This window comes from Gymnodraco acuticeps, unplaced genomic scaffold (assembly GCF_902827175.1).
Source record: "Gymnodraco acuticeps unplaced genomic scaffold, fGymAcu1.1, whole genome shotgun sequence".
NCBI lineage: Eukaryota > Metazoa > Chordata > Actinopteri > Perciformes > Bathydraconidae > Gymnodraco > Gymnodraco acuticeps.
The window spans coordinates 225,960-249,858 of record NW_022990990.1 but is presented as its reverse complement, the minus strand read 5'-3'; the positions used below and the strand labels follow the sequence as shown (position 1 = coordinate 249,858).

The 23,899-nt window shown below is 42.0% G+C and overlaps 1 protein-coding gene across 2 annotated transcripts; it reads right to left on the bottom strand.

The window, feature by feature from the left end:
• Positions 1 to 51: 51 nt before the first annotated feature.
• kdm7aa (lysine (K)-specific demethylase 7Aa) lies at positions 52 to 22,957 on the bottom strand. Of its 2 annotated transcripts, XM_034235861.1 has the most exons (19): positions 22,839 to 22,957; positions 16,193 to 16,278; positions 15,592 to 15,709; positions 15,254 to 15,414; positions 12,556 to 12,697; positions 11,695 to 11,881; positions 11,218 to 11,380; positions 8,933 to 9,020; positions 8,721 to 8,827; positions 7,315 to 7,406; positions 7,030 to 7,116; positions 6,295 to 6,546; positions 5,958 to 6,005; positions 4,727 to 4,857; positions 4,166 to 4,314; positions 3,970 to 4,064; positions 3,574 to 3,725; positions 2,943 to 3,319; positions 52 to 2,349 (listed from the first exon to the last, which is right to left on the bottom strand). In XM_034235861.1, the coding sequence occupies exons 1-19, from the start codon at positions 22,934 to 22,936 to the stop codon at positions 2,261 to 2,263; spliced, it is 2,622 nt and encodes an 873-aa protein (XP_034091752.1). In that variant the 5' UTR covers positions 22,937 to 22,957; the 3' UTR covers positions 52 to 2,260. The 2 variants fall into 2 exon arrangements, with proteins under 2 accessions (XP_034091752.1, XP_034091753.1); XM_034235862.1 differs by lacking the exon at positions 5,958 to 6,005.
• Between the last annotated feature and the right edge of the window lie 942 nt (positions 22,958 to 23,899).

Below are 23,899 nucleotides of genomic sequence, written 5' to 3'. Positions count from 1 at the left end.
TACAATAACCAACGTGAACATGAGCTGGGCTTGACAAAAAAGACAAGCATGTTATTTCATTAGTTTTATTTACACGCAATTTTTTGAAATGCAGAAACAAAATGCAATGCATTAACAGTGTCAGTTAGCCAGTGTTTGTATATTTTAAATCATAAGAAGTTTAAAACTTTAATTTTTTTTGCAAAAACCAACGCACATTTCACAAATGCCGAGAGCTGCATACGAAACAAAGACTCTGTATGAATACTACAGCTTATTACAAGCCCTGCCTGCGGGCCAGCTCTTGTTTTCAATGACTTGACATGCAAAGAGTTCAAATATTAAAGTGTAGTGTAAGAAAAAGGAGGAGATCAGTCTGGCAATGTGATGAACACTCATTCTTTTAGGTTGGTTCATTGTGAAACACCTCGTCGGGGCAGGTAGATTGATCACAGTCCCTCACAGGTCATGTGTACTACAAGCAAAGCTTTCAAAGTCTCTGGGAGACTGCCAGTTAGCATGGATGTTTTAGAGTCAACCCAATAACACTGAGCTGAAAGTGTGTAAGGAAGCAGTGAAGGACAATACCAAAATTATGTTAACATAAGTTGTAAAAGCTTGCTTAAAAAAAGTACAATGACTGACGGCTTATCTTTACAACATGAAAACCATGAAATGATTTGTTGCGCAATGAAAAAACAAACCTCAGCAGCTCTGAAGCAGGAGGTGAACCTTTAAAGTCTTGAGTGAGTGCTGAGAACATCCTGTCTGCGTCCACGACGAGGCTACTGGTTAATCGAAGGTTATGTCCATGGCATCATTCCCTGAGAGTGAAGAACTGCGCACCCCGAGCAAAACACACATCGAACATCAGCACTGGTATTTAAAAAAAAAAAAATTCACTCATCCCATAGAAGTTCCCTTCTTAATGCATCGACCACAGTGGCTCAGAATACTTGTTTTGTTTTTTTGCTAAAAAGATAACCGGCACTAGTTGAAAAAGCTCAGATGTAATTATAATGAAAGTTGACATTTTTCGACCTAACGTGGTTTCTGTTTGCACATAGCCCAACACCTCTGGCTACAGGGAGAAAGCAGACAGACAAGAACACATCTATTCAACTGGAGGGACGGGGGTAAAGAATAGAAGCTATTCAAAGATTTAGTAGGTCAATTGCTACTCAACAGATGATGATCACATGAAGTCTAAAACATCCACATTTACAGAAAGTTTGTTAAAGACAAAAAAAAATACCCTATAAAGAAGAAAAACCCTCAGAATTACTGAGGCTTTAGGGTTGAAATATAATAAAATCATTATCTCTTTCAATTAATAAATACATCATTCAGAATCGATAACACATAAAAAATCAACATAGATAAAACAAGAAATAAATTAAGCAGGATATCATACGAGTCCTCGGTTTTTTAGACCGAGCGAAATACTCGTAATTCCTATTTTTAAAACAAATTCAGAGAGGCATCTTGCCTTAAGCCACCATTGCTTAGAAACGGACTCTTTAAATATCAAACATAGTGCACATTTGAGAGTACAGTTTGCACCAAATAGAAGGATGCTCCAAAGTGCTGCCTCTCACTCTCTCCTCAAAGTCATTATTGCTGGTGTGATTGAGATAAAGGGGGGGAAGGGGGGAGGGAGGTGTAGGCCGGAAGAGACAAGCATGAGTTGAGAAAAGTACAAACAAGAAGCACCATTTTGAAATTTCTGTTCACCACATCCTCCTTAGCACCTCAGAAAAAAAGACCCTGCTCGAAAAATGCAGCTCGGTTTCATCTGCTCCTTTCACAGAAAGCCATGAAGCAAGTGAAGGTTGTGCGGAGGAGGGGGGGGGCTTGGGGGATGGTCAGCAGAGAGAAATACTAAAATATGATCCAGATGATGCATCAGAAGCTGCTCCCTGGCAAAGCAAGCGTTTTTGATAGGTAGACCTCCGACACCTCTCCGGTCCATTTGAATGCCCACAGGAGCCTCGGTCCACCTTTCCCTGCAGCAGAACATCTCGCAACATGCTTGTCCCTCTCCGCTTCCCGTAGCTCCTTTCTGTTTTGTTTTTAGTGTGCTTGTGGTGAAGTCGTGCACTTGCTTTTTTCAAATCCAATACCCTGTCTCCTTAGCATGCACAGTGAGCGTGTTCTACGGGTCAAAAGGGGCAGTGTGTATGGTTTTTTTCCTCCTTTTCTGAAGCACAAGAGTGTCTGGTAACAAATACACCAAAGAACACATCCCCACGCATCTCTTTGCGTTTGGAGATTTGGACTGTTACACAAACACACGATTGTGTTGGTTGAGTTTCAGAATCTTCCCCAGTCTCTGCTTGGCTGTGGCCATTCCTTTTTTGGGCCTTTTGCCTGAAAGAAGGACAACAGCATTCAAATGAAACATAAATAACTATAATTATTACTAAAGGTTAGTTTCAGTGTTTCCTATACTAAAAATGGTTGGACACATGTATGTCTTATTTGATTTCCAAAGGAATAAGGTCATGTATGCATGATACATTGATTTGATCAATATGATGGTTATCTGACAAATGTTTACGTACAATTCGTTCTACATCAACGCTGCTGTCCATTCCTCTCAAACATATTAACTTTCTATTCAGTTTATTTATGTTCCCTACAGATGTTTTATAATTATTCAACAAAAAGCTGAGTAGCAAGTAAAGCGATTTTAAATGAAAAATGCAAATAAATATGAATAAATGTGTCTTATGTCACTGAAGTAACCACATCACACTTGTGTTGGTTACATGTTGTAGTAGCATAGGCTTTAAAAGTACTTTAGACACACAAATCATGCAAATGCACACCCGTGTTGAACTCAGATTTAAGGTGCACACAGAGAAACTACCCCTAACCCATTTAAGTTACAACAACCTTTCAAAAAGGTCAAACTCTGGTCTTTCCAAAGCTTGGTGAAGTGAAAAATCTGATTTCCAAACCTTTCGTGGCCTGATTGCTGATGGGTGGGGGGTTGGGTGCGTGCCTCTTGGAGGGGTGCAGTGGTGGGGACATGGAGGGGTCACAGTACTGGTATTCTGTCTCTGGGCTGCCGCTGTGGCCCCTGCTGAGTGGGCTGGGGAGCCCCTGATTGTCCCAGGCTTCACTGCTGTTGCCCTGGCTGTCCATGGGGCTCTGGTCTCCCTGCAGGCGGTGCTGCGCCTCCTCCCTCCGCTCCAGAGGCGAGCCCTGGCTGGAGCCGGACCACCAGGACTCCTGGGAGGAGGCCACCTTCTCTGGCTCGGAGGAGCACAGCAGCCCGGCCATAGACAGCATCCCCTGAATGGCCTCTTCTGTGCTGGGTGAGGTAGGACGTTCTCTGCAAGGAGCACACAGGACATCATTAGTTAATACCTGTCATTGCTTTGCTTTGAGTGTTGCCATGATACCACCATGTACACTAGAGGCTCCTTCAATGCTTTTTTCAGTCATGAGTGTCACTTTGAATATTTGATGTAGCCCATTTGATCAGTAATATGAAAAAACACGAGTATTGCATTTAAAAGATAATATGCATATTCAACCCATTGAATGAATGACGATATCTTTGCACGTTGATAAAGTGTTTCTCACCGTTTGAGTGGTTTGTGTTTGTGCCTGAGTTTGTGGCCAGACTGGTCCAGCTCTATGGTGTGCCCTGAGCCCCTCTCACCCTCCTCTTCCTCCTGGGAACTCCCTGAATCCTCATCAGAAGAGGAGGATGACGAAGACGACGATGCTTTATGCTGCAGAAATGTCGGAATTTATTAAGTATGTAAACAACGTGCATTTACAGCAATGTCAGGTGCACTGCCTCTGATCAATAAACCAGTAAATAATGTAAACAAATAATAATGTAGAACCTTTGAAGGAATAAAACATTTAGTCAACAAAACAACATTAAGTGACAGTGACACACAATGAAGCTAGAAGACGGCTAACAACCAAATGATTCTGAATATGACATGGGATGCTGTTCTCAGTATTTACCTCTGTGGGAGAGTCACTGTCTGAATCTGCGTCTGACACACTGGAGTGTCCTGACACTTCTTCCCTGAGTTCAGTCTTCATCCTCTCCAGACCACCTGGGAAACACAGGAACACACCATGAGCGTTTGACAATAAACACAATAAGATTTGAGTTTAATCATAATGATATGACTAACAATAGCTTCTAGTGACTTACTGAGGAACGTGGGTTTCCCGACTGTGCTGGGCTGCTCTCCGCTGTCCTCTGTCCTTTCAGACTTCACGTCCGTACAACTCTTTGGTGGGCTGCCCGATGAGCACTCGGCCTCCGTCCTCACTGGGTTGCTGGCTGGCTGCCTCAAGTCTCTGCACACAAAATCCACGTTTGAAAAATTAGGAAATAAAATGTAATTTCCACATAAAATATAGATCATCTGGACTGTAGAATTCCAGATTAGAGAGAATCATGGCATCAAAACTTTGTTAAAATCTCTATTGTTATTTAAATGAAACACTATTGGGTATCAAATAAATTCCCGTTTTATTTCCCTGCATGAAGGCAGATTCATTTAAGGTTGCTATTGTTATGTCTCTCTCACTCTAGTGTCTGTTATGTTTTTCTCTATTTTCTGGGGTGGACAGGTTTGTAAAAACAGAGGGGATGATCTTTCCCCTCTGCACAGAAAGGTCCATATTTTTCTGAGAAAATGACCACTGAGCCTAAATGACCAAGTAGCACCAACATTGATGTGTAGACCAAAGGGCTGCGAGCTCTCACCTGATGATTCTTCCGTTGACGAGCATCAGCCGTAGGTGGTGGTTGTCCTCTAGAGACTCGGCAGCAGCAGCGGCTGATGCCGTCGATACTTTATTCAGCTTCCCACGAACCTTGGCACAGAACGCCACATCCTGAGGAGAACAGACCAGCATCAGTCAATAGACTGTATTTTTATTTTAACATCATGGAAACTATTTTGTTTATACTAAGGATACAGTAACTAAAAACAACTTTACATGGGAGAACACTAAATACCTTGTAGTTCCTGAAAGGATCCTCCTTACTTTGTTTGTCTCTTGTTATGTTTGTGTTGTTTTTTTATCTTTTTGTGAGGCTATATTGTTCATTAATCATATTGTTGTGTTTGTGATGTGTATTATTTTGCCTGTATTAAACACTTATTTAAAAAGAAAAGAAAAATACTGACTTTAATCTTAATACACTTAGAGAGCATTTGCACCAAGCTTCCGTTTTTGTTTCACATGGGGGGGAAATAAATGCTTAATTGAGGACGTGATTTATGAGTGCCACTGTGGGACAGTTCTTAACATTATTCAGACTCAGCTCTCTGAACTAAAGCTTCTTTTAAATGTTGAGAAAACCAAGGTAATGCTCTTTTCTAAAGCTAAAAAGACACCAGAGCCTGTTGTAGATATTGTAGCTACGCAAGGAATAAAACTAGAAGTGGTTACCTGTTACAAACACCTTGGTATCTGGCTTGATGATTGTCTCACTTTTAAACTTCATGTCAATAACCTGTTTAAAAAGCTGAGGGTTAGGCTAGGTTTCTTCTACAGGAACAAGTCCTGTTTCTCGCTTGAGGCCAGGAAAAGGCTAGTCACTGTGAGCTTTTTACCTGTGCTGGACTATGGTGATCTGATGTATATGAATGCACCTGCCCATTGCCTGATCTAGTTAGATGCTGCGTATCACAGTGCGCTGAGATGTGTGACAAACTGTAAAGCATTAACCCATCACTGTACCCTGTATGCAAGGGCTGGTTTGCTTTCACTAACTGTACGGAGGCTCAGTCACTGGTACATTTTTATATACAAAGCCATGTTAGGGAAACTTCCATCTTATATCTGCTCCCTGATCTCACGGAAAATTGTAAGTGGCTACTGCCTGAGATCGCATGCTGTGGTTTTATTAAATGTGCCAACTGCTAGGACTGTCTTAGGGAAGACAGCTTTTAGATGCTGTGACGGAGCGGATCACATGAGTGACTCACCAATTTGAACCCCGTCACAGATGCGCAGCTCCTCTGTCTTGGAACAGTCTGCAATTGAAATGGAAACTGAGCAATCTGGTGCCACTAAATGTTTTTAAAGCAAGGATAGATGATATCCAATCGGAAGCTGTTGGCACCTGTTCATGTGGATAGTTATTGTAAATTGTAATCCCTGTAATGATGCTGTATGATGTCCTTTTTGTTGTTCTGTTGTTTTATGTTTCATGTGGAACCTACTTGAGCAGGTCTCCCTTGAAAAAGTGATCAATGATCTCAATGGGATACACCTGGGTAAATAAAGGTTTGAAATGAAATGAAAATATCAGCAGCTGCTCACCTCCTCCAGCGGTCCCACTTCCAGCCTCCTCAGCACCTCCTTGGTGTGCCGCTCTAAGATGTCCAGGTTGGAGGGCACCTTGGGGGCGTGCCGCTGCTGCTCCCTCAGCCTCCGGGCCGCCCTCCTCGCCCGCCGGGCGTGGTCCAGCCTCTCCAGTGGGGCGCGAGTGGCCGGGCAGCCGTTTGATCCAGATGCTACTCCACACACACTTCCCTGAGGTTTCACTGGCTTGCTACCGCTGACTGGTTCCTCCTAGTGATGTACGTTACACATAATGAAGTCAAGGTTTTACCAAAATCCAAAACGTACATGCTCACAAGTTCATGAACTGCATGCAAGACCAAACTCAATTTGTTAGGTTGCCTCATAATCAGATGTGTGTTGGATTTTTGGCAAGATGTATTTTATGTCAAGGAACAAAGGCCAACAAACAAAACAGATCACTAAGCAGTTAAGAAGTTAATAATGGCAATTAAAAGTGAATATAAACTAATATTTGTACATATTCAATATTTATATAAGTTCCTTGGTTACATTCTACATTGACTTTAATAAGTGGTACCATTAAACTATTGGGTATACTGGATTGGATGCATTAGGAAATGCTGCTCATTGACTTAAACAAAATGATAGCTCTTGTAGTTTTATTTGTATGATGAATTGCCATAGACAAATAATTAAGTTTAAAAGGTCTAAACCTCTCCGATATCCTTCCCTCCTTGCTCCAGCTCTTACCTCCAGGTAGCGGATTTCCTTGGTCAGCTCTTTAATGAGATGGTTGGGCCTGATATTGTCTGGTACCTCACTGGAAGGCTCAGTCACCTGCAGAGACACAGCAGACCACATTCAGACAGGAGAAGTGAACAGAAAGAAGCCTGTTGTTGGCCACTCACACACATCCAGGAGATAAGAACACACAGTGGAGCCGGCTGGGTAACAATAGCCCTCTGGACTGGAGCTATTCAGCTGCAGGTGTGTTTCTGTGGAGAAGAGCGTGAGAACAGTGTGGCCGGCGCTCACCTCTCTCTTCAACCACGTCCTCAGTGCGCTGATTAAAGCCTTCACTCCCTCCACCAGGTAGGTTGGGGGTGGACAGTTGTCCTCTCGTAGCTCTGAGAGGGAAATAAAAAATAAGCATTAAACCTTGAAAATTCACAAGACAGTCAACCATATCAAATGTTAAAATTGTCCAAAGAAGATGTACATTATTGCAGCTTCCCATGCTGATGCACGATATCGGTTGGAAGTATTAACCTTCTGACCTGAACATCGGGCAGTCTTTACCTTTACAAGTAGAGCTGAAGCAATAAGTCAACTTATCGATTAGAGCAGTGCTTCTCAAACTTCTTTCAGTAATGTACCCCCTTTGAAACATTTTCTCAGCCAAGTACCCCCTGACATTTTTGACAGAAAAAGCCTATATAAATAATTACAATATAGTGATGTTCCATCAGTGTTTGATTTATTAACTCCTTAATGTATGAATTACAACAAACTAAGGATATTTTCATCTTTATGCATGAGAAAAAAGATTTCTCCAAGGAGTTTTTCAATTGAATATGTTTAACAAACCAATGAACAAAATGATATATTATTAAAAACTATAAATACAATACACAAATGTAACATGTTTGTACCCCCTTAGTGGTTCTAGGAATATTTTATATAAAATTGTGTTTTCTATTTAACTTATTGTACTAAGATTATTTTTGTAATCATGCATGGTATTTTTTTAATTATCCTTTTTATTTTGTTTACCTCAAGTACCCCCTGCAGTACCCCAATGTACCCCTAGGGGTCCGCGTACCCCCATTTGAGAATCACTGGATTAGACCAATTGCCAATTTATTTGACAATTCATTTATCGTCAAAGTCGATAATCTTCAGAATATCTTCCTTTCAGCCTCGCAAACATGGCGATTTCTTCTGTTTTATATCTCATTAAACAGAATATCTTTGTGGACTCACAAAATATGATATTATAAAGACGTAGTAAACTTGGACTTTGAGAGTGGGATCTTATTTTAAAAACCAAACAGTTATGCGATTCATCCAGAAAATAATCTGCAGAATATTCCATATTGGGGTAGTTGCACCAGCTGATGCTCATATCCTCTCTGTCCAATAAGAACCATGCATCGTCATATTTTGTGATTTTGAGTTTTTCATATGAACTCCAGTATTAAATGTTTCTTTGTGAAATGAGAAACATAGATACTTATACAAAGTATCCACATGCAGATTCTGAGTATGCATGCATAGGCTATAATGGCAATCAAACCACACAAGAACTGAATTGGGTCTTTAACAAATCAAAAATAATTGCACTTATAATTCCAACATTTAGACATATGTTGCACTGATTTCAACATGCGTGCTCTTTTGAGCCATTTGCTTCTAAATGCATGTTTACATTTGATTCTCACCTTTCAGCATTTCCAAGAGGTTCTTGGCCACATACCAACAGATGGCCTCGAAGTACGGAAACTTAAAGAGGTCTGGGGTTTTCAGGCGACGCTCCATTTCATAACACCTGCAAACCAACAGATTCAAAATATTGTTAAGTGATGAAGTAACGCACACGATAGCACATTTTATTTATAGATTCAAATGAGATAAACAGTTACGCCAATCTTACCTGAGCTGCATGCCAATATTGAGGTTGTGAAGGAAGTTCCCTCCGAACGCCATGCAATCCTGAGAGGTGAGCACAGCATGGATCCAGCCTGTAGAGGGCGCCAGAGCACAGACATTCACACAACTTGCCAACAGACTGACTTGAAACAATAACAAACTTAAGGAGAGGAAAGCTCAAGTAACACCTTCATACCGGGCATTTGAACAAACATGTGGTTTAGAGTGATCTGCATGAACACATCCTGAGCATATACAAAAGACTCATGTCCTAAAAATAAATCCTAAGACCTAAAAAAATGTGCTCCGTTAATATAAACAGTGTTCTTTAAACAACACAAAGTGAGAGAAAGCAGAGTTGAGGGGGGTTGGTGTGAGGCTGATAGACAGGCCTGATAATGCACTGCTTAACTGACCTACTGTGCTCTCTGACCCCAACTTAATTCCCACCTCTCCACACCCTCTCTGCCAAAAGCTCTCCTTTACAATGCTGCCTCAGCCTGCAGAGAAAGCATGGCAGGAGGAATGATGGAGGACGACCAGCAGTTGACGGACTGAACTGAGCTTTGTCTGTCAGGGATCATGAGGACAGCAAAGGATCTCCATCGGCTTAAAAGGTCTATTGAGAGACTGATGGATGAGTCATTGTGTGACTGGAGACGTTAGCTTCACTTAGGTGAATGGAAGCATGTCACATTCAGAAACACACACATGTTTTTGAAACAGCTTCTACTTCCACAATGCTAGTTAAAGGATTGTAAAAAAAGCCATGTACAGAGGGAAGCTGTGATCATCGTATTACATTATAGCACTGTTTATCTTCATTTTTCCATTGCAATTATGATCATTAAGAAGTGTTTGGGTTGTTGCTCCTTCTCTGTTATTTTCCCTTGGCAATGACAGAGGACCTTCAAGATGCTTGTATTTTCCTGGCAGGAGCCATGGGAAGCATGATTATTTTAGCGTATGAATGCATGTGAAAAGACAAATAAAGGCAGACAACAGGGTCAGGAAACAACCATGACATTACATTAGTAACACAGATAACTGTGTCCAAGTGCCTGAAAGCTCATCCAAGTTTATAGGAGTATTCCACACTTACATTATTTTATAAACATAATCACGCTAAATATCAGTAATGTTAAGTTAACCGCTGATAGTCTCTAGGCTGTGATAGGAAGGTGACCCCCCCCGTGTTTTAGGATTACTTATTACATGGTTTAGTTGAATACTCGATTCTGATTGGTCAATTCAGAACATGTGACACGTTGTTAATCCAGTAGTACAGACCGCTGTCAAGGATTTATTGACCGTTGTTAAGGACGCTCACATCTGCAGAAAGAAGTCCGGTCGATTTAACTGTATACAGTTTGGCCGAAAAGCAAACTGCATGCTTGTCTTTAGTTTTCCGTTCTCTACCGTCTGAGAGCAACATGGAGGATTTTAATATTCATTTTAATATATTTGGAGAGCACAGTTATTTGGATGAATGGTTAGTGGCTGATGAGTCCCCAGCGAAGAAAAGAAAAAGACAAGAGGGACAAGAAAACAGCGGAGAAGTAACGGTGCAGAAACCCTCAACACGGTCCCTTTTACGCAGCGGTCCAGACATAGACATCAAACGGCAAAACATATTCAGTTTCCAGTTCCTTTGGCATTAGGGCAGGGGTCTCTAGATACTTTCCAAGGTTTGACATAATGGATTGTGCTACTTTTAAAGCAAGCAACAATGGTTTCAAATCTGTAATAAAAAAGCTCCTCAAAAACGCTATCGAAGCAGTTCCTGCCGTTGCTACGTAGCTGGTTGAAGGACGCTCACTTGAACAAAAGTGGCAAAGTTTGAGTCTTCTTATGATTAGATCTCAGTGCTGCATTCAACACGTTCAACTAGACAGACTGGAAAACTTAGTTAGACTGTGGCACAGTGACCAAAACTAATGACAGACTACTTTGTGTTGTTATTTTACTCTTGTAAATCCTTTATAATTGTGTGGGTTTTTTTTAATTCTTAATGCCTTTTATGTCTTATGTAAGCCATGAATTACCATTCGTTTAAAAAAGGTACAATGCAAATAAACCAGGATCAAGTTGTCATCATTTAATAACACTAGGTTGATTGACAGCCTTATTGTTTTACTACATTCATAGGAATTCAAAGCCTGTTTCCCTACTGTTAGTCACTGAATTAACCAAACTACAACACCCTTCAAAAACTAGAGCTTTATGATGAACAGTGTTGCATAAACAAACTCAAATCAACTTGGCACACGCACAAACAAAAGCACCGACCTGTAGGGATGAGCAGGGTGGTTCCTTGGGACACGACACACTTGTAACACTTGTCCACTTTGTCCCCAAAGAACACTTCGCTCTGATTGGGCGAGGAGCTCCATGCCTCGTATAGTGCAAGGTTGGCGAGGGTGGGCTTGATCAAGTAGAAGATCTTCTCACCCTGCAGAGCAGATGAAGAGGAGTTAACAGTAGGCACCACACGTTAATGACACACTTTGATGTTGTTTGAGCATGGCAGCCGTGGTGATGGCGCTGTTAAAAACACCCACAGACAACTGGGAAAGTAAAGTCAGCTTTAGTTTATAGAACAGTGCCGATGAGATCTTCATATGGCACAGCAGTGCTGCCCCCAGAGCAGCTTGATGATTAAAATGTGATGCGAGGAGTGGTAGTTTATTTGGCTTTTGTGGAATGTTTCATAAATGTTTGTCTGATTTCGACATACACTCGGGTGTTCTTCATGCAAACACTCACCCAGAGAACATGATACCAGACAGAGGTGCCTCCAAAGTCTATGTGGAAATCTGTGTAGCTGTCCTTGACTCCCATGAGGCAGTACTTCTGGACAAAGGGCTTGGGGAAGAAGGAATCGTCGGGCCAGTAGTTCTCCACCCAGGACATCTTCTGAGCCACGTCGGGAACCTCCACCAACTCCGACATCCTGAGCAGATGGTTGGAGTTAAAAGTGAAACAAAAGCAAACGGTTCTAAAACTGACAGGAGGGCTGTCTTAATATTCGGAGATACATTACAACAAGAGGATTTCTCCTTTTTGGGTTTCTACATCCAACCTCTACAGAAATTCAAAATTCAAAGGATTTGGCTTTAGACAGACTAGATCTGCACAACACATTCAAGTTTTATAATAGTGCAATTCAAAATCTCAGTAGGCGCAATATTTGGTAAAGGCTAAATGTGAACATATTTGAATGAAGTATCGCTGTGCTGCAGAGAAGTCCCAAACTACAAAGAATATTCTACAGAATTAACATCAAATCCATCTTTAGGACAGACCCTCAATGTTCCATTATGGTGAAACAATATCACAATGGCAACATCAGTCAAATAATCAGAGCAAATTGTTGTGTTTGTTTAGATTTTATTAAATCGTGCAGCCCTAAGGTAGACAGCCCCTCTATGGAGGCATGAATGATATACTAGTATGATTCAATTCATTAATTATCCATGAGATTAAAATATGAGATATAAAGCCATGGCTAATTTATACAAGTATTTCCTGAAGAGTGACAGGAGGAATTGTACTGCCAGTGTTTATGATGGATATGTGCTAAGCTCTTCATTAGCCAACATGTGAACAGATTTGAGCATATCTTACTTGGTGTCAGAGAACTCCAGGCTGATGAGGTTGAGGACTTTGGGTCGACACGGGTTGGAGTAATACTTGATAAACTCGCTGAGCTTCATCTTGCTGTCCGCCTGTCGTGCCACATCTATCACGTCGATGATTTTTTTGCTACCTAGATGGGGGAAATGTTCTGTTTAGTCCACAAAATATCAGATGGAGAAGTCCTGCAGACATTGAATATCTTCAACTTTTTTTAATTGGCTGCTGAGTGGGCGTGGGGTTCAACGGGGTCAGCGGCCTGCTGGCATCTCCGTGTGCTTTTAGAGATCGAGCCCTGGGGGAAACTGGCACCAATATGGCAGCGTGGGGAGGGGTTATACAGGGAAGCCAGCAAAACAATCTGTCCGGACCACCAGTCCCTGAGGAGGAGTGGGAGTGGGTGGAGGTGAGAGGGCCTATGTATTCAATGCCTGTGTGTGTGGGATATATTAAGCATTGAGAGGAACATGAGTATAGATGTTAGAAAGGCTGCATGTGGTGTGTTTACACGTATGACACGTATGACACACACACACACACACACACACACACACACACACCTCTCTCTCTCTCTCTCTGAAAGCCCAGCTGGCCAGCGTCTGATGACAGAACAGCTGGAATAAAGGCAGTCAGTCACACAGCGAGAGACAAAGCTGCCTGAAAACCTCACTACGCCTAATTCGACACCAGCTTCACAAACCAAACAGCCACAGACGAAACAAAACCAACAACACCCTTCCTGAACCAGCTTGAGCGACACTTGCTGTACCTGCTGCATCACAATGATATGTTATGATACCCAGTAATGTTAAGGAGTCTTTCATTGGTTCAAAAACATCCTACTCAACATGCCAGAACTACATACTCTTTTCTTATTTGAAATCAAGTTCATATGTTTTTTTGCAACAACCACAAAATAATAATTGGTATTTCAATTACTCACCAAATGTGACCTTGAATTGTTAAGGAACACTTTTTCATGCATCCCTACAGGATGAACGACGAATAAAAAAAACAGAGAATATTCCTGAGGAGAAGTAAAGATCAAGAATCGTCTCAGTTTTTGAATTCTTCTTGAGTAATTGATACACAGAGGGCAACTTTGTAGGTGAACTGTTCCTTGAATACTTTATTTTTACAGCAATGTGGTCAAAAAGTATTCACTCTACATTGCAGTTTTAAGCTCACTATTAATATCGCATTGCACCGTTTATTCTTCTTCTTTTTTTCCATGATCAACATTATTGTGTTATATCACGGCCCCATCTGTGACCTCCGAGCGTTACTCTGTAATTCCTCCCCACAGCGTTTCCTAAGCCAACCTTATGGGAATAGTCCAAAATGTTGTTTTCTAAGCGTTATCCAGCAGCTACTTCAAAGGTAGTTTGACGATCCCACAGATGTGTACCGTCTGCATGGAAGGAGAGTATCTGCCCCCCGGGGGTCAGACCAAACGCTTGAAGCCAGTGTTTCTATAGAGAGTCACTCTGATCTTATTCTTCCCTGGACGGACGTTAAGTCAGCTGCAGACTGTGGAAATTGGTTTTGCCTTGAGCTACATTTGATCTGTCCGGGCAGAGTTTAGATTTATGTAGGATCACTGACAAGTTATACATCGCTGCTTTAATGCATTTCATAAAGTAAGGTTTTGACTTGTCCTGCTAAAGTTTGCATAGTGAATATGAATTGACTGATTTGGGGTGTAATGTACGGAGCACTGAGGTCACGGATGGGGCTCTTTTACTTTGTCTAGTGCTGCATGTTACTGTATGTTTAGTTTCTGTTATATTTTTACATTTCTATACATTATTAAACGTTTTATAAAGGTTTTTCCAGGCAAATTAAACAGGACTATTTGCCAAAAACTTTCCTTAGATTATTTGGTCAAGAGTACAGCTTTTCATATCTTATTTGAGAAACTAAATGTGGAGAAGGAGAAAGTAAGGTCAAGTAACACAGGTCCAGTTTTGCTCTGCTGCCCACCCACATTTACTGAAATGTAACCCGTACTCATACCCTTTTTTGTGATAACACTTGCAATTTATCCATGATAAGACTTTTCTGGGGCCTTTCCTCAATGTTCCACCATTGTCCTAATCATTGACCACACACCATGTTGGCCACACGACCCTCGTGACACACAGAAGACATCAGCGATCACTCCAGTTGTCCCATTGTCTTTTAACTGTAAGAAACGTGACACTCAGTCCCTCGTCACAACACCTGTGCCTTGGCTTAATGCTCAATAGGGCATGGGGGAGAGAGATGAAGTGAGAAGGGGGAGTCTGTAATCTGAACTTAATGATAAAAACACCAGTGGGCTTGGTAATGGGCTTGTAATAGGAGCTGGGAAGTGGCAGGCCCCTTTCAACGAGGAAGCGTAGTGGTCATAGAGAGGCTAGTGAAAGCCATCACTCATTTAGAACTCAGTCAGCCCTCGCCCGATGCCTGATAAGTGGGTTGAAACCCCATGAACCTAGAAACCTGTTCTTATTGACACACAGATGGCGCCTGTTCAGCGTTAGCCACTTAGCAGGCTGGTGTTGGGTGGTTTCATTAGCTTTTAAACAGACTGAGGCTACGGTGTATTACATCATCCTTCCCCAAAACACTTGTGCATTAATGTAAGCTTCATACACATGATGGCAACTCTTACACTGCAGAACAAAGCCATATGAAGTGTCCTTACCCACATACTGCTCCACATCTTTGACAGAGAAAGTAGGGGGTGGTAGTTTGAGTCCCAGGCTCTCCATCTCTGTGACTTTGATGGGGTAGCTGAAGCCGTGTCTCTCCAGGTAGCGGGTGGTCACCTGCTCGCCCTTCATCTGCATCATGATCTCCTCACCACTGAAACAACATCATAAGAAGTTCAGGAACATTCTACAAAGCTACTTCTAACAAAGCCTTTAAAGTTATGTCCCAAAAGCCGTAGTAGGGCGACATTTTCGAAAATAATAGCAACCCAAACTTTTACAAAAGAGTTCTGCTGTAATATTGGTATAAAACATGTGTCCGTCATCATACCTGGCAAAGGTCCTGGTCTGCAGCTCCTTGACGAACACTGGGGTGCCAGCCTGCACCGGCTTCAGCCCATCGTTTGGCTCCGTGTAGTCGTGCCTGTGGCAGTTGTTGCGCGTTTTCACTGCAACATAAAAAAGACAACCAAGGTTCATTGGGTTGTTTCGCTCTACTTTCCTCATGTCATTGCCCTTCTGAGGCTTGTTCTCCTAACAAAGTGGCAAATTACGCACATCACCACCACTTCTTTTACGTACAATAATTCACCAGTCAATCCCTGGGCTAAGAGATGGCGATGGAGGGGCTTGGCCAACCAAAATGAGGGGCTTACAACACCATTTAATTAGTCTGTTAATGTCTGCCCCCTGGGCTCTTGGAGGTTCACCCTTCCCCCCCAAATACATTTGCCTAGAGTTAACAGCGGCCCTTTCCCCCTGTGACCGGTCAAACATACAAAACACAGGCAGGAGGGGGACATCTGAATGGAGCGAGGGTAAGACATTTAACTCTAAGGAGGCGAATCGGAGAACAGTTTTGATGAATAAGATACGGGGACAGAGAGAAGCAGCAAGGTTGATATCCACTAATGAGAAATAGAAGTACTCACTCAGGGAGGGTCCGTGTTCCACATCACAGTTGGGACAGTGGTAAACATCGATGTCCACAGCATGATGCTCTTCGACCTGCACACAGCTGGAGATGGAGAGGAGATGCAGTTAGTACAAGTTCTCACTTCTTACAACATGTGTAAACACAAGTTAGGGTCCATCCTTCATGCCTACCTCATTGGAGACATTGTTGTGACAGCATTGGGGTTTTACAATTGGGCTGCAGCAAACAATTATCATGAAACTCATGTTTAGATTATTTTCTAGATTAATGAAGATTTTTTTGAAGACTTTATAAAGTATTTTGCAGTTTGCGCAATAATACCTTTCTTAGAGCAACAGTGTCACTAGTAACCCCCGACTGTCCTGCAGCAGCCAAACCACAGGCACCAACACACATGCATTCCTCTGCTGCATACCAGAGCTCCATTCCAGAGCAGCAGGAACTCAACCAATTTCACCAATGGCTATTTTCAGTTTGAAAACAAACTGCACGTTGTTTGACTTGAACATGTGGCAGTTCATTTGATGGTTAAGTGTTGTGAGAGAGAGGCCACACACAAAAGAGCCCTCTGTACTTAACAGGCCGTCCTTATGGTTGTCATTTGAAAATGATTTCTGGGATCTGAAGGTAATGAATGATATCATAGCGCATGTCCCCACTTGACCTGGAAACAGCCAATGATGACACTCTTCCTGTGTCGATGTCTGCACGCAAACATCGTAACAATAGAAAGGACTGATACACATCTGATAGGAAGCCAGAGGCAAATGTCATTATTTTGCTTCCACTGCTTTTTTTTTTAAATATCAAGACATATGTTGCTAAGCAGCATTAGCACTGTGGTGGCTGACCCTAAAAAACACGATGCAACTATAACAAAACTACAAGCACACTTATTTCAAACTAACATTGCTGTTTTTTTAACCCTCATCGAGACAGTGAAGCTTAGATTTGATCGCTTCTGTAGCGAAAAAGTGGATGTGTACAAACATAAGTGTACATATTTATAGTTGATATATTGTCTGTTAGGAAAAGCGAGCGCCTGCAGGGGAAATGGAGCTGCAGCCTGTTCTCAGCTTTGATCCAGGAGAAATTGCAGGAAACTGTAAAGGAAATAAAGGCGATGGCCATTAACTCCTCAGGAAGTGGTGAGCGCGTGTGAATCCTGGCCCTGATCACAAACAGGCTTAAACATGAGCTGCCTCTCCTGTTTATCACATTAAACCTGGTGCAAACTTTCTTTACTTTCTGATGGAATATTGAATTGATGTCATCATTTCTTTTGACAAGCTATAAAAATGTATAAAAAGAGGAAACGGCAAAAACCTGGAAGTATTCCTGCTCCTGCACGTGAGCGAGTGGAGATCCAACAATAACACTGCATTGCTTGGCTGTAGTTTTAAGCCGAGCTCATGTGTCAGGAATCTTGGTTCACGCGGGGCCGTTGGCTGGGGGAAAGCATGAGTCACAGCACTCTGCCGCTGGCCCGGGTTGCTTTAAACGTGTGAGAGCAGCGTGAACTTAACCGAGGTGACCTCGCTGTCCTCATCTCACTCGGTACTTTCCTTTATGTAATACCAGAGCGGGGAAATCAGGGCACTGTGCCAATACGCCAGCCTGACTCAGCCTATGTGTCACCTGTAATGATTAATACACAAGACAGTGAAGCTGGTGAAACTGTGTGGGCTCTAGATAGAGAAGGAACAAATGGGGGAAGTAAACTCAGCTGAAAAGGAAAGAGCAAAGTATTTCCTGCCTTGCTCAGGCTTGATAATGTATTGCATCATCACTGCAAAGTGTGCAAACACTTCTTGCACGAACATGAACCTTCTTTGCTCTGAAAGAATCAGAGCCGGGATCAGATTGGAGAAAACCGAGTTCACGTCATCGTATTACTTAAGAAGATAGTGTAATCATGTATTGTCTCACAACAACAGAGCATATTGTGATAGTTGACGCAGAGCACAGCCAATATGCCTCAGAGATCAAAACAAGACTGGAGAGTTATTCTGTGACAGCATTGCAGCAGATTACCAAGCACAACGGCCCTTCCTGAATAAGAGGAGATGTGTGTACTTGGCTTAAACCCCTGCCATCAACAGCCCCTCTCCCTCCACTTCCTCTCATCAAGGGCCTCCGTCCTGTGTGACAGAGGGCTTATTCATTAGTGCCTGCACTGCGAGGGGTTCATTGTCCTCCATGATCAGTGCAGAAACACAAAGGCAGAAGGCGGTCGTCACCATTATTTTCAGCTCTAAATAACCGCTCTGCACGGGGCAGCGACACGCCTACATTAGGAAACGGGCAGATCCCTAATGGATGGGAGGTGGAGATGAAGATAGAGGAGATGAGGGCAGTTACAGACACCTGGCTGTCTTTATTGACCCCACAGGAGCACCTGACTCTTCCGGCCCTAGTCCTCAACCAAAGCTTACATAAACAGTGCTGCATTTGGACAGCGGTAAGAGCCACTCAGCCCTGACAGATGGAAAGGGATCTGTCATTTGGGCCTCACTGGTTCAATCCTTTCAGCTAGCTGCGTCAAAGCGACCCGGCAGCGGTTACAGCTTGAAAGAGACCTCTCTGTAGTCTGCTGGTAAACAACAAAAGAGGATCACTTTGTTGTTTATGGGGCGTCAGGGGGTTTGAACAACTTCATTGTTTTTGGTGCAGCAGGTTGAGTTGCCTCAAGGCTCCAAGCACTGGGGCTCTACTTTCACACATGCCTTCAACATGGTCATCTTAACGCTCTCGGTGCCCCTGTAAAATCTACAAAGTCCTCAGTCTGTGGAGCGTCTGCTGCGGAAAAACATCAAGCAACAAACTCAGGCTGAACTCACCTGGACTGGTATGTGAATGCAATCCTCTCTCTATGCTCGTCAGTAAGCATTTTTATATGATCAAAAACCTTGAGCTTGTTGTTTGAAACATAAGATCACCAATAAATAAACTTGCATTCTGACCCATATTGAATATTAGAAGGAATGTACAGTTTCCTATGGATTTAGATTCAATAAGAGACACTGCTACTTTACTTCCATGGATCAAAGTGATATTTCTGAATCAAGATTTCTATTGTAAGGCACAACAACTTCAAGTCCTTTATGTATAACACCCTCATTGAATCTGAGTGCAGATCAATACAAGAGGCTGTTGCCCCCTAATCAACATTGATCAAGCTGGAGGTAATGCTGTTACCCCAGGGCGGGGAACCAGCAAGCCTTGCTAATGAATGTTAACACAGCTTTGAACAGGAGCTGTGAGGCTGCCGTTAACTCATCAGAAATCTAAACAAATGATCAGAAACATTTTTCTTTCATGGACAACGTTGGTCAAAAATAAGATCCTTCGACTCATCCATGCATCCATCCACTTAGCGTAAACATTACAAATGCACTCTGGAGTGGCTATGCATCTCTCGTTAGCGTGCTCACAATCTGTGCGACACTGACGGATCGTGCATTGAACTTGGCTGGCTGGAGCGCCCATCAATCATCCCCTCTGTCCCGTTGAGCCCCGCAGGTCCATCATCAGCTCCCCCCCACCGCCCGTACCTAACCAGACGGTCTGACTGGAGTGCCTGACACCTACGCCGGGGTAAACCCTGTGATCTGACGTGACCCAGTGAGGATTTCCAGTGCGTCAACATGCACAGTGCTGACGTAAATTGGCATCTTGGAAACGGTCCATTTGGAGAAGCAGGTCTTGTAATTAGGGGAGGCTCTAAATGGTAAATAACAGGGTTCAAACTAACATTTGTAATCCAAACCACAGGCTCTAGTTGTTTGTTTTGGTGACTAAAGGAGTCCTCCAGGGAAGGGCTACCAAAGCAAATGTGGGCAGCAAAAAGATGTGGGGATAAAAGAAAAACCCACAAAATATTCCCTTTACACCGTAGGTTTATTTTTGATATCTTATATCATTTTATTTTTGAAATGGTGGCTAGTTTTATTGCTTCTAATAATTAACGATAAACAGAAAGATTATTCAGCAACCGTACAGCAAATATTTTTCATATAAAGGGCCCTAAGTTAGATATACAGCTTTTTTTAAATGTTGGGGAGAGATCAGCCCTCAATATTAGCAAATACTCAGCTTCTACTCAGTATTGAAAAAAACTTGGATTGTTGCATCACAACATCAACAACTACAAATCTTGTTTGCAGATCCCTGAGGGAAACATATCTATAACTATTGTAATACGAGCCTAGACTAAGGGTGTGTGTCAATACAAGAGATGACATAGAAAAGCAATTAAGAGCATCTTGTCTGGACAAATATATGATCCTTTTGCTTTCCAGTTCACCGCACTGATCACTACTCCGACACAGATAAGCCCCACAGTGTTGTGATAACACTGCCCAACCGGTTAAAGGACCAGGCTGTATTGTGTCCTGAGGTTGAGGTGGAATACAGGACACTCTCCAGAAACACAGGCAGTGAGACAAAGTCCCCCACAAACTGACAACCAGACACCGGGAGGTTGAGTGCCTCTCCACTTCATCGGCGTGCCATCATCCACAGCCAGAGAATATCCCTTTTCCTTCTGGCCAGCCTCGTGGGAAAGAGGCAGGCAATGTGGCTGGTTTTGGAGATCCGCTCCATGTGTGTGTGTCTATCTGCTTATTAGTCACCAATGGGGGAAGCTCCAGCATTTGTTCCTTTGCTTGCTGGCACATTTTTTGGCTCCGATACACCGCAAATTCTGGCCGGCAAGTTTTCTGGCAGTGGGCTCCATGTGGTTACGCAATGGCTTCCGTCATTTCAACACGAGCAAAAACAGATTATTGTATTCATAAGCAGTTTCCATGGAGATGCACCCACACAGGCTGATTCAAGGGACTGAGAATGGGGTAGGTCTAAGTTATGTCTAAGTCAGCAAACCCCATTCAAACTGTTTTAAAGTCAGGTCTTTCTGATTACCTGACTCTAAAAACCAACATGTAATCAGACAGCAAGTTTGATACATGTTCTTCTATGGCAACATCTTATTATCTGCCTTCTCTAAGGATTAGAGCAGACTGTGAGCTACAAAAACTGCCTGCCTTGCTAACAGACACACCAGCAGGCTTTATAGCGCTTCATAAAAAGGGGTTAACCCAGGTCTTTTTTTTTTATTTCGAACAGATTAAAAAATAACAAATGTGAAAAACAGAATACCGTATTGTTATAATACAGTATTTATCCACATTCATGGTAATATTTGTATATTCAACAAAAAAAAGTCTTCATATTAATAATAAATCATATGTAAGGGAGTAGGAGGAAGCAAATGCTTATTAATTCCCACCCCTTACTTGATCAATGATTGTCCTTTAAATCATTATGCAAGTTATTCGTACATACATTTACATTTATACATACATATACAATCATTTCTCATTTTCAATCACCTTTCTTCATTCTCATATTTTTCCAAAAAAGTGTTTCTGTACATCCTTTTAAACTGAATTATGCTGTCAAACTAACTGGGTTACTTTGACAGCCTTTAACAGTGTAGTCTTACTCAAAGTTTAAGGTCTGGACTATTAGAGCACACACTACTTAAAAGGACATTGTATTGTGCCATACAGCTTGGACCAAAAAAAATGCTTTATTGCACAACAGAAAAACCTTCCCACATGACAGCCCACCCACCCACGCGCAACATGAATCATGAAAGGCAACTATAATACTACTGGTCCAATTGTAATTTGTAGAGATGTGGGAGCATTTAATAACGAACATATAGGGTAAAACCCGGCCATAAGCAATCCAAAAACATGTGTCTGCCGGGTACCTTTAAATAATCCCCCATGTCACCACTAGGGGTCCCTGCCATGTGCCTGCTCTGCCTGAAAGGGGGATTTAAATGTCTCAAGCTGTCAATCAAAAGCCCGACCATAACAAGCTCCTTGTTCTCGATCTTTCGCTTTTTATTAAATAAAACCACCCAAAACACATCAAAATACAAAAAAGCTTAATGTTATATACAGCTTAAATAGAGTAAGTATAACATTGAATGATAAAACAGGTTTAACAACAACATACAGCTTATGTCCAAACAAATGGAAGTTGATTATGAAATGTAGCTTAAAGTCAAATACTGTCTATGGTTGTAAATATGTTGAGTACGTTTAGCCAGTAGGCTATGCGATGTGGTACACAGCGACTGGTTTAACGATGTCTTAATCCGTAAATCACAGTTTGAACAATAATAAATGTATCTCTGAAGTGACTCCAAGGAGCTGGCAACCCTTTCTAAGCCACGGTGACCCCGCGAAGCTTTGACTGACACAGATATGCAATGCTCATGAGTCGCATACAGGCAGATAACAACTGTTTTATAAAAGGCTTTATTTTAGTCAATAATGTTAACTATCAACATACTTACATAAACTACGTACACACTGTTTGACTGGGTAATAATTGGCGGAACATTTGACTAAATTCAAGCCAATTTCAGAGAGCGAAACCCCAGTTTCTTTGGTAAAGTCGTGTCAATAGACGGTTTAAAACCCCCGTCGCCCACCGCTAGCATTATCAGCTAAATTAGCTTCCAGTCAACACCGCTCAGAGAGCCGTCGCCTTTCTTCAATAAACAATCAGTGTATATCACTTCCAATGAGCCACACATATCAAATACACTGTAGCCTACATACCTGCCGTGAAACCAGTCTTTACAGATGTCACACTCGATCATAAACCGTCTTACATCGTAGGGTTGCCGGCAGACACAGTACAGCGGGGCCGCCGCCATCTTCCTTCTGTCCCCAAACAACGCAGGAATGAAGTGGGGCGGGGATTTAATCCAGCGTCCGGAAACACCCGAATAGAGCCGAACGGACACGATCTCCTCCTAGGCAATCCCACCTCTGACGTCACTTTCCAAATTATTCTTTTTCATCTGGTTGTGTGTAGACACACGCCAACAATAGACACACTTTTTCCAACAAAGGAATGACATAATGGTACTGTTTTGACCATGTTGTCAATTTTACAATCAGAGACTTATGTTCAGCAAAATCTCAGGATTGTCAGAAAGGAAAATGGTGAGCCTCATAGGCCTCAGTAGGTCAATTATATATGTTATAAACCAACATAGTGTATCATTATTTCAATGAGAAATATGTGATTTAAAATGTATACTTAAAAATACATTGAGAATCAGTGGATGTATTTATTTAACCATTACAACCCTTGAGGACCCTACAAAACGTGTTATCTTAAATTGTTATTGATAATAGACATATATGAATTTGCATTGAGGCACAGTCATTTAAAAGTATGTTTGTAAAGTATTATTTGAGCCATAAAAGCAATGCCAACATTTTAAGGAAACAAAAATATATATAAAATATATGTTGTTGGCAAAGTGTGCTGCATCAGCACTGATTTATCAGGCAGGTGATGTGATGTTAAGGGAAATAAATCATAATTTTTTTTAACAATCCAAAACTGCTATATCAGCAGAATATTTGCTAAGTGGCAGAGTTATCATTTTCATATATCTTAAAAAAAGCGGGGAAAAAAAGTGAAAATTCTGAACCAATACACTGCCAAATAGCATAACCAAAACACAATATCCATCCCTGGTATGTCTCCATGGAGCGTGTCTGACATGCCCTACGTGCTTGTGTGCTGAATAGCAATGGGACCACCGACCCACAGCTTGATCTGTGAGCTGACAGCACCCATCCCCCAACACGCCCATCTGTGCTGT

What these genes read in the sequence shown, in the direction of transcription:
- kdm7aa (XM_034235861.1), bottom strand. Translation starts at nt 22,936, where the DNA reads ATGGCGGCGGCCCCGCTGTACTGTGTCTGCCGGCAACCCTACGATGTA. An exon ending in AATATTGGCATGCAGCTCAG is followed by an intron (nt 8,828 to 8,932) that starts GTAAGATTGGCG and finishes GTTGGTTTGCAG; the next exon opens with GTGTTATGAAATGGAGCGTC. An exon ending in CGGGAAACCCACGTTCCTCA is followed by an intron (nt 4,065 to 4,165) that starts GTAAGTCACTAG and finishes TGTGTTTCCCAG; the next exon opens with GTGGTCTGGAGAGGATGAAG.